General features: G+C 37.7%; 1 protein-coding gene across 1 annotated transcript; it reads right to left on the reverse strand.

The window, feature by feature from the left end:
* Positions 1-634: 634 nt before the first annotated feature.
* LOC149175123 (pectinesterase-like) lies at positions 635-3,570 on the reverse strand. Its single transcript, XM_089421051.1, has 4 exons — positions 3,438-3,570; positions 3,042-3,133; positions 1,661-1,895; positions 635-1,485 (listed from the first exon to the last, which is right to left on the reverse strand). The coding sequence occupies exons 1-4, from the start codon at positions 3,568-3,570 to the stop codon at positions 806-808; spliced, it is 1,140 nt and encodes a 379-aa protein (XP_089277177.1). The 3' UTR covers positions 635-805.
* Between the last annotated feature and the right edge of the window lie 6,567 nt (positions 3,571-10,137).

The raw sequence follows: 10,137 nt of genomic DNA on the forward strand, positions 1-10,137 counted from the left end.
ACGCAAGGCAATTACTGTCTACACTTAACAACAATGGCTTGTTAATTATTTGCTCTGTGATGAATTAATTAATATAAAATTGCATATTGAGATAAATGTAATTAATATAAAATTGTATGTTGAGATAAATGTGGATATAAAAGTCATTTTGTAAATGAGCAAAAAAAAGGTTGGGTAAGTTAGACTGATAAAGTTTGTGAGCATAAAATTGTGAAAACAACACAACTTTATCATAAAATTGTGAAAACAACAGTGTGTGTTATTCTGCAGCCCCTCATAAAGAATTTTAATCATAAATCGTATTGTGTTGCTCTAAGCTCTACTCTGTTTTGCACGGAGTGAATTCTGTGTATAGCTAAGTGAAATCCTTGACGCAGCTGAACTCTTTGCGACACTCCTTTCCTCTGCCTTTCTCCTCTGCATCTCCGCGTAAATTCCTTTGTCTAACAAATAAATATTGTTAAACCCATCATTAGAAACTTATAAGAAACAGGCGCATGAGACTCCACCTTAAAAATTTGCATGGATTTTCGACGATTATTGTGTCGAATCAGTTTTGGCATCACAAGGTCAGGGAAAGACACGAAAGTGTCTCAGCCAAGGTGAAGAAAATATGAATAGACTAGAATTTGTGCCGGAATGCACATTACATATTTTGCATTTTAATCCAATGCTACACTTGCATTAGCAAGGAATAAATGTAATTAAGGGGTTTGGCCAAACAATTATGTAAATGACACGAATGCACAAAACAATATATACTGACTCTTTAGCCGTCTCTTTCTTGTCACTTTTGTTTTTTAATCTAGGCCTGTATTGAAGGGCACTGCCTGTATCCAGCATCACCAGCGATGAAATTAGCCACAATGAAATTTTGAGCATCAGAAATGTTCATTGAATGGTAGCCAGGCCATTGAACTCGCCCTGCAGTTCCTGCCCCTGCTCCCGAATTCATATATTCGCCATAATATAGCGTGGTCAAGCCAAAGTCCCCCGACCATTCTAACCAACCTGCAGGATCGACGACATCATCCATATATGACTTCATATAAACTGTGCGAGAGTAATTTTTCCATGGCCTCCCCAAGAATGCCTGGAAAGAGCTCTTCACTGGAGCGAGATCAGATGCAGCAGAGACGGTGCAATTTTGTATAGAGATTCCAGTGTTTTGATTTGGATCTTCTCTTCCTTGAGCCGTGAAACAATTCTTTTGATTATCCATCGGCTTCCTAGCTAGGAGATTGCAGTTTTGAAACACAGCTGCAGCGTTGCCGAAGATAAAATCAACTGTACCGTAAATCTCACATTCCCAGTAAAATTGTCGAAGAGAGTGTGAGTAAAGAGTGCCTTGGTAACCTTTGAAGCTGCAGCGGTAGAATGCTGATAGATCCGAGGCAGCGCGGAGAGCAATAGCCTGATGCTTCTCTGGTCCCGGCGTGTTCTCGAAAGTGATATCCCGAGCGAGAAAACCTTGCCCAACTGCAGCTGTAATAGCAATCATTTTCCGTATGAGGGCGACAAGACAAGAAAGATATAGATTCATGGAAACAAAATTAGAATAACCCATCCCCGTATAAATTGAAATTCATACGAAGAGGCCTTCATTGACAAAAGAAAAATAACAAATTAACCACAGAGAGAAACGAATAAAACAGCTTACCGACTGTGGCAGAGCGGTAAGTAGTCCATCCGTCCACAACGCTCCTATTGCCGGTGATCACAGTGGCATTTATGCCATCTCCAACCAGCGTGATATTTGTTTTGTGTTTGGGCACCTCAACATATTCCTGGTAGACTCCCTTTGTAATATTTATCACACATCTATCTAAACTATTGTTTGGGGCAGCATTTAGCGCGTCAGTAATTGTGGTATAATTACCACTTGTTGGGAATTTCTGATAATTCCAAACAAAACTGAACAAAACAGAATAATGCTCTGTTTTAACAAAGCGGAAATAAAAATCGTTTTGTTGAAACTGGTGTTTCAGCAACGCAGTTTCGTCAGTTGCTGAATGCAGTGTTTCAGCAACGGTGTTTCAGCAATGCTGAAACTCGTGTATCAGCAACACTCTGTTTTGACGTCAAGACTATTTTCTGCTTACGGTGTATCAGCAACACACAAAAAAAACTTCTATTTATAAACAGTAAACCAACTGATACAAATTCGTCTTCCTCACATAGAGGGATTTTCACAATTGCTATTACAAAACATCTTCCTCTTAACAGAGGGATTCACCAATTTATATTGAAGAGCATCTTCCTCTTAACAGAGGGATTCACCAATGACTATGCTGAAAAACATCTTCCTCTTAACAGAGGGATTCACCAAGGAACGCTTCAGTTCCACACAAATAGCATCCTCCTTCTAACAGAGGGATTCTCCAACATGCCTTCTTCAGAGGCACTTCAATCTGTGTCTTACATTCATTTAGCACATACGCGCTGCAGCGTATTGCCTTTTGTTTTCTCAACATAACAACTGCAAATATTTCATGCTGCTGTGTTTTCTACCCTCTCTCACAGCAAACAATCACAAAACAAATTACATTCAAATCTGCACTGCTGTGCGGTTCACTATTCTGGAAGCATTTTTCTTCACGCTGTTGCGTGCTCTCCTCTGCTCTCTATATTATCTACACTGCTGTGTCTACACATATATAGTGCAATAGGGGTCATAACAGTCCATCAACCGCTTCAACTCTCTGACAGAGTCTCTGCTGCAATCTGCTGCTCATAATGAATGAAATCTAATCTTTTTGACATTCTACTGTGCTTCTTGAGTCGGTTGTGTGGAAACCCATAGCTGATAAATGCTGCGACAGCTCGAGGCTGGTTTTTTCCTTCTAGGCCATGCTTCTTCTTTAATGTTGTTGGTGAGCAGTTATGGCGCAAAGCCCGGATCTGATCTTCCTCCTCCTTTGGGAACACAAACAGGTAAAGGGTGAAAAGACAGTAATGGCGGTGGCTTCAAAGAATGAAAATAAATGTGGGGCGTTGGATCAGGACAAATGGACGATAGCTGCTACTGTTCAACTGTTCACTGCAGTTGAAATTATAATTTCAACACCACTTCCGTCCTGAGCTACCGTCACAACATTGCCGGCTGCCTCGGAGGTCTGAAGAAGTCTCCTGTCTGAAGCAGAGAATCATGAAGGGAATTCATTATGACGCCCATGACTCGTTGCACTGGAGAACAGGTGTCGTCTGTGTACAGGAGGCGTATTGGAATCTTTGCCAATGACAGGAATATTTTTGACAAGAGCCAAAGAATTGCTCACGACTCGTGACACATCAAGAATACTCTTACTCAGTATGTTTTGCAGGGTTCCGCTGGCCTCCTGGAGACTTTCGACGCAGGTGGCCTGATTAGTAAGAGCTGCGCTAAGCCAAGTCTGAGTGTCAACTGCCTGCCTCCATTTCAAAGTATCAGCAGCAACATTTGTCTGCGACTTGCTCAGGTGGTCCCACGTTAGATCGTTCAACCTGTGCTTCGATAACGCTTAGCCAGATAGACGTCCTGGCGAGATCTGTGGAAGTTGCCTGCAACGATCCCGGTAACAGGCTCGACATTGTGGAAACACAGAATTTTGAATCCAACGTCGCGTCGCAGGCAGATTTCAGAGAAATGGAGTGCGGTTGTTCATTGTTCTCAATTTTAACGAACATAAAGACATATGATAAAGAAAACCAAAGCCGTAAGCCTAAACCTAAAGCCCATTGCCGAATGTACTTGTCTACTTTTAGTTTCACTGAATCGCTAGACTGTTGTGTCTCCCTCTCTTACACTCACACATTTATAATATGACCTCAGTCACTCAACGTTTGTAACGCGACGTCGACGGTGGGAAATTTCGAGCACAATGATTAGATGTATTGGAAAGCACAACGTGATCCGTTGTTTATAGTTTGCAAAATCCAGACTTGGAAATGTCAAGGAAAAGGATTCCGAATGACTTGCAAACCCAAATCATATTTGGAGTATTCAGTTCAAACTTCATAGTACATACAGGAGGGACATTAGTCGACGACTTTACAAACTGTAAAGCACCGCTCTTGTGCTATCGACGAAAAGGTTGACCGTCGCCTTCATCGTACTTCCAAAAGAAGGTTCAGAAACATTGTCGAAACCATAATAAATAATTCAGAAGAAGCGGAATTGCTGCCATGTCTACACGTAGATATAGACTAATCATCTGGATTCCATTACTAAAGTGTATGATTAAAACACGAAACTGGAATTGGATTCCCGTTACTAGAAGCATGTATCGAAACAGTAGCACAGTATTAAAACACGAAAGTTGAATTGGATTCCCGTTGCTAGAAGCATGTCATCGAAACACGAAATTATATTTGAGTGGCAAACGTTAATCATCATTCACCATGTTCACCAACCGCTAATCGCATAATATCATGGATGAGAATAAAATAACATTTAATGATAGGATGAAAAGATAGTTAGTGAAGTTTTATAAGGTACCTCAATTGGTAATATAAGTAATGTGAAAACCTAAAAAATTTGAGAGATTTAAGATTCAAATCTTTCCATTTGTGACTTTGTTTGTACAGAGGAGGATAGGCTTAGACCATCATAGGTTTATTAGTAGTTATGTTTTATTAGCAATTTTCCAACCTACATGTGTAGACTCGAACCAAAGAAATAAACAATATACTAAAACAAAACATTCAAATCTCCTATAGAAACAAGCTCATCCCCTAATCATAAAAAACCCTTTTCTTCCTTTTTGTCTTCCTTAAAAAGCCCTTGGCTCCGGCCCCAAAAACAATTACAATGTTCCACTGCTTTTCCCCCTTTGACAAATCCCCTAACTTTTAAGATTTATTCCCTAATCTAAACTAAACTCTAGTTGCAGGGATCCAATGAATCTCCACACATATATGGAGTCACAGTGCATCATCTTCCCCTTCTTTTTAAAATTATGAACCTCTAGGTTCAAAGGAATCCAATTTAGTAAACTTAATGAGTTCCTCTTCAATGATCCAAGTGTTTCAGATCTCCTACAGAAACAGGCCCGTCCGATGACCATAAAAACCCCTTTTCTTCCATTTTGTCTTCCTTAAAAATCCCGTGGCTCCAACCCCAAAAGCAGTTACAATATTCTAGTGCTTTTCCCCCCTTGATAAATCCCCTAACTTTCAGGATTTATTCCCTAATCCAAACTAAACTCTAGTTGCAGGGATCCAATGAATCTCCACACATTTATGGAGTCACAGTGCATCATATTCCCCTTCTTTTTAAAATTATGAACCTCTAGGTTCAAAGGAATCCAGTTTAGTAAACCTAATGAGTTCCTCTTCAATGATCCAAGTGTTACGTGAATCAGGAAACCCTTGCCATTTTACTAGATATAACTTATAATTTTTTGATCTTATGGTAGTAGCTTTGGTGTCTACCCTTTTCTCAACACATTCCTTCCTTTTTTGCGGTAGCTACATGTTCCATTCTTTAAACACTTCTTCCTCAATGGTTTCTTCGACCCCTACATGATAGTAATATATATCTGTAACATTAAAGAGGAGACTAATGTAAAATTCTCTGTGCATGTGACTTAGATAGGCATTTTCATTGATTCGTTTGAGGGTTTTGCATGGACCTATCTTCTTTGATTTCAATTTGTGGTATGTTCCTTTAGGGAACCTCTCCTTCTGTAGGTAAAACATAACTTGTTCGCCTTCTTGGTAGACCTTTGCTTTCCAACGCAAATATGATTTTATGTTGTGCATCACATTTGTGTTTTGTAATTTCTATCTCACTGCCTCTTGCATATCATGCATATACATTACAAAATCTTTGACATTTTGACTAACACGTTCTCCCTTGGGAAGATCAATTAGATTTAGTATTGCCTCTGAGTTGTCTCCATAAACAACCTAAAAGGATGACTTACCTATAGACCTGTTAATTCTAAAATTAAAAGCAAATTTAGCTTATGTTAAAACTAAGTCCCATTGCCTTGGATTTTCTCCCACCAATCTCTGAAGCAGATTGGCCAAGCTTATGTTCACTACTATTTTTCCATTAATTTGAGGATGATAAGCTGAAATATGTTGTAATATTTTGTCAATCTTTCGCCACAATATCTTCCAAAAATGGCCTAAAAACATTGAATCTCAGTCACTAGCGATGAACTTGGATAGTCCATGTAGGCACACTATCTCCCTGAAAAATAATTCAACCACCTTGCTTTCATCATTTATTTTCTTACAAAGAATGAAGTGGGCCATTTTGGAGAATTTTTCCACCACCACGAAAACAAAGTCATTTCCTGTTTGAGTGCGAGGTAATCCCAAAAAAATTCCATGGAGATGTGGGTTTATACAATCTTCTGTTTTGTTATCCACCCTTAGCAATTTGGAAAAAATTGCTTGAAGAAACAAATATACTGACATTCTTCCTCAACTTAGGCCAAAAATATTTCTCACTTACCAAGTTGTAGGTTTTGTCCCTACCAAACTGACCACCCAATCCACTCAAATTCATTTCTATAATTAGTTTTTCCCTTCGCAATCCCTGAGGAATGCAAAGTTGGATTCCTCTAAACAGAAATTCATGAGCTAATAAATAATCTCCAGGAGGACATTTTCCTACATTTACTTGACTATTAAGAGCTTCAATTTTTTGGTTGAAATAGGGGTATGCAACATATTCTCCCTCCATTTATTCAAACCCCACAAACATTTTGGTCATAGTGACAAGTAGGTGATCTCTCCTACTTAAAGTGTTTTCTATAGCATTAGTTTTCTCACTTATATGTTTGTTTGTTTGTTTTTTTGTTTTTTTCTTTTCTTTCACGAGAAAAAAACGTTATCTTTTCCCACTTATATGTCGCACTACAAATGTATAACTCTACATAAAGGAGACCCATTTAACAAGCTTATGGGACATATTGGCTTGAGAATTTATATATTACATTGCTTGATTTACAGTTAATAGGATAAATTGAAGATGGAAGAGGTAGTGTCTCCATTATTTCAATGTTTGAACAATTGCATATAGTTATTTATCATAGGAGTCATACCTTCATTTTGCATCATTTAATTTATCACTGAAAAAGGAAACTAGCTGACCTTCTTGTATTAGGACACCCCTAATTACGACGACTGAAGCATTGTATTCAATGGTAAATACCTTATAAAAATATGGTAGAGCTAGAATGGGGGCCCCATTCACTTTTCTTTTGATATGTCCAAAACTCCTTTCAGCATCCTTATTCCATGAAATTGGCTTTCCCCTCGTACAATCAGTTAAGGAAACACTTATCCCACTGAAACTTTTGATAAATTTCTTGTAAAAGTTAACTAGCCCATGTAAACTCCTCACATTTGTAATGCTTTGAGGGGTAGGTCATTCTAATATGGATCTAACCTTTTTTGGGTCCATACTCACTCCATTTACAGAAATTACATTCCCAAGGAAAACTAATTTGTCTGTAAAAAAAATCACTCTTCTCAATATTTGCAAACAATCTTTCTTCTCTCTGTGTATGAAACACTATCTTTAAATGATTCAAATGTCTTCTAGGTTTTTGCTAAAAATAAAATTATTGTGAAAATATATAATGACAAATTTCCCAATGTTGGGTCTAAATACCTAGATCATAGTTTACATAAAAGTGGTAGGAGCATTAGATAATGTGAACATCATAACTAACCATTCATACGATCCATATCAAGTTTTGAAGATTGTCTTCCATTCATCACCTTCTATGATCTTGAGCTTGTGCAAACCATTCCTTAAGTCCACATTAAGGAATATTTTTGTACCAACCAAGCATTCTAAGATGGAATCCATATGAGGCAGTGGATATCTATAATTTACTGTAATTTTGTTGATATGTCTAGAATCAATGCACAACCTCCATTTATTCTCTTTCTTAGGTGATAGAAAAGTAGGAGTAGCATTGTAATGAACCCCAAAAATACACTTAATGATTTTTTCCTTCGTGTTGTCTAAATCTTGGTAATGAAATAGTACTTCAAGGGATTGTAATTTAACACTTTGATACAAGCTTGTTCATTCTCCAAACTTTCTTTTGTAATGCTTGGACAAACATTGAACACTAAATTTTAACATAATGCTCACTTTAAAATACAAACCTAGTGAACTGCCTATAATATTTTTCCCCATGATTAGGGTTTGAATGTTAGAACCCTAAACAAAATGATATAGTTTGGTTTTTCCCTTGTTAAATCTCGCGCTTAATTATTTTTTCCATGGTTGTTTATGGTTAGGCCATTCCATGGCATAAATTTTTGTATACATAGTTTATTTATTATTTAGGGTTACATCCCTACATGAATATGTTTTCTCCATATACCTCTCTATATTTACCTTACATTATCTCGTTATTTCTTGGTTTTTTTTTTTTTTTTGAGGTTGGCGTTTGAAAACCAAAACTCTAACATGCCATGGCTTATTTAGGCATTGGTAATCCTTGATATAAATATTATGAGTAAGGCAATGGTTATAAATGTTGTATTTGGCTATTCTCCTTATATCAATTTTTTTTTCCACTCATAGGGTTTTAATCCCTACTTGAATTTTTTTAGTTTAGCATTTTATTTGCAACAATTTTAACATATTTTTTAATATGTGTAGTGAAATTACATTGGTCCTCAGACATAGGTTTTTCCTTAATTAAATTGGGTATTAAATATTTTCTTGATTTCTTTAGTTAGGATTTTTTTCCTTTTTACCAACCCCCACTTACAATTTGGTTTTCGTGGAAATTCATAGGCATAGTGAGTCTGTGGAGTGTTTTGAAAGATTTTCCTTTGTACATGTTGTGGATCCTTCCAGTACTTAATGATTTTTTGTCTCCTTCTCTCCAGGTCAGGTGTTCCTCAACTCCTAGTCGCTTATGTATGTGGTTGACTCTTTCAATGAATACAAGACACCAGGGTTCTAACTTTATTTTAGTTAAGAAGAATGTTGTAACATCCCTAGTGAAAATGCCATGTAATAAAAGTTAATAAAGGGAAAAAAAAAACCACGGTTGATGGGACACTTATTCCAAGTGGAATGTTGGGTAAGACATCCTAGTGTGGGTGTTCATTTGGTTATTAATGGCTAAGGAAATTGGCAAAGGAAATGGCTAAGGATTTGGAAAGGAAAAATGGCATTTTGGCAAATTTATTTATGAAAATAATGGAAGTTAGGAGAAGAGGGAGGTGAAAGTTCATAGGTTTCTTGTGAGGATGAAAATAATGGAAAATGAAGAAAATAGAGGACTCGTTCATAAAAAGGATTATGAGGATCAGTTGGTAGCTTTTGTCAGTTCAGTTTTGGAGCTCTGTCATTATTCTCTCTCTCTCTCTCTCATATTCTTGGAGATAGATTTTTGTTGGAGCACTATTAGAGGGTGTGGCAAACTTGGATTTTTTGAGTAAGAAGGCAAAGGAAGAGTAGGAAAGTGCAAGAGGACATCGGGGTCAATAGCTACAGCTGGATTTTCTTGTAGGTACTGAGTTGCATGTTGGTTTTCCTCACTAGTTTGGGTATGCATGGCATATTCATGTGGTTTGTTGATTGTGATTTGTCATGGGCATGGAGGATGGGATGGATTGACAGTGGATTTCTTAGGCTTGCCATTTCCTAGATAGCCATGGAGATTGTGGGTTTATTTTTAGTGTTTTGTTTTGGTTGGTTCTCATGTTTCCTTAGCTTGGGTTGAGTTATTAGTCATGAAGCCTTAGTTGGAAAAGCACTCTGGATCCCTGTAACAACTTGGGTTGAGTTACTAGTCCCGTAGCCTTGGTTGGAAAAACGCTCTAGAGCCCTTGGTGGATTGAGTTATTAGTCCTAGGTCCTTGGTTGGACAAACGCTCTAGAGCCCGGTAAAATTTGTGGGTTGAGTTACTAGTCCTCGAGCCTTGGTTGGACAAACGCTCTGGAGCCCTAGAAGGCTTGGATAGAGACTAATCTGATGATTATTTTGTGATGTTCAACCATGAGGTGGAATCACTGTTTGATGGGTTGAGGTGGTTAACCTTTGGAAACCTTGGATGGTTTTGGATTGATGTGTTCTATGAGATCCCACATTCATGCTTGGAATATGGCATACAGGTGAATGGATGAAGAGATATTTGGCTTAGCCATTCTAAAGGTGGGTGGAACAT

This window comes from Pinus tabuliformis, chromosome 4_1 (genome assembly GCF_031772625.1).
Source record: "Pinus tabuliformis cultivar Carrire ecotype Pingquan chromosome 4_1, CPIR1, whole genome shotgun sequence".
Lineage (NCBI taxonomy): Eukaryota > Viridiplantae > Streptophyta > Pinopsida > Pinales > Pinaceae > Pinus > Pinus tabuliformis.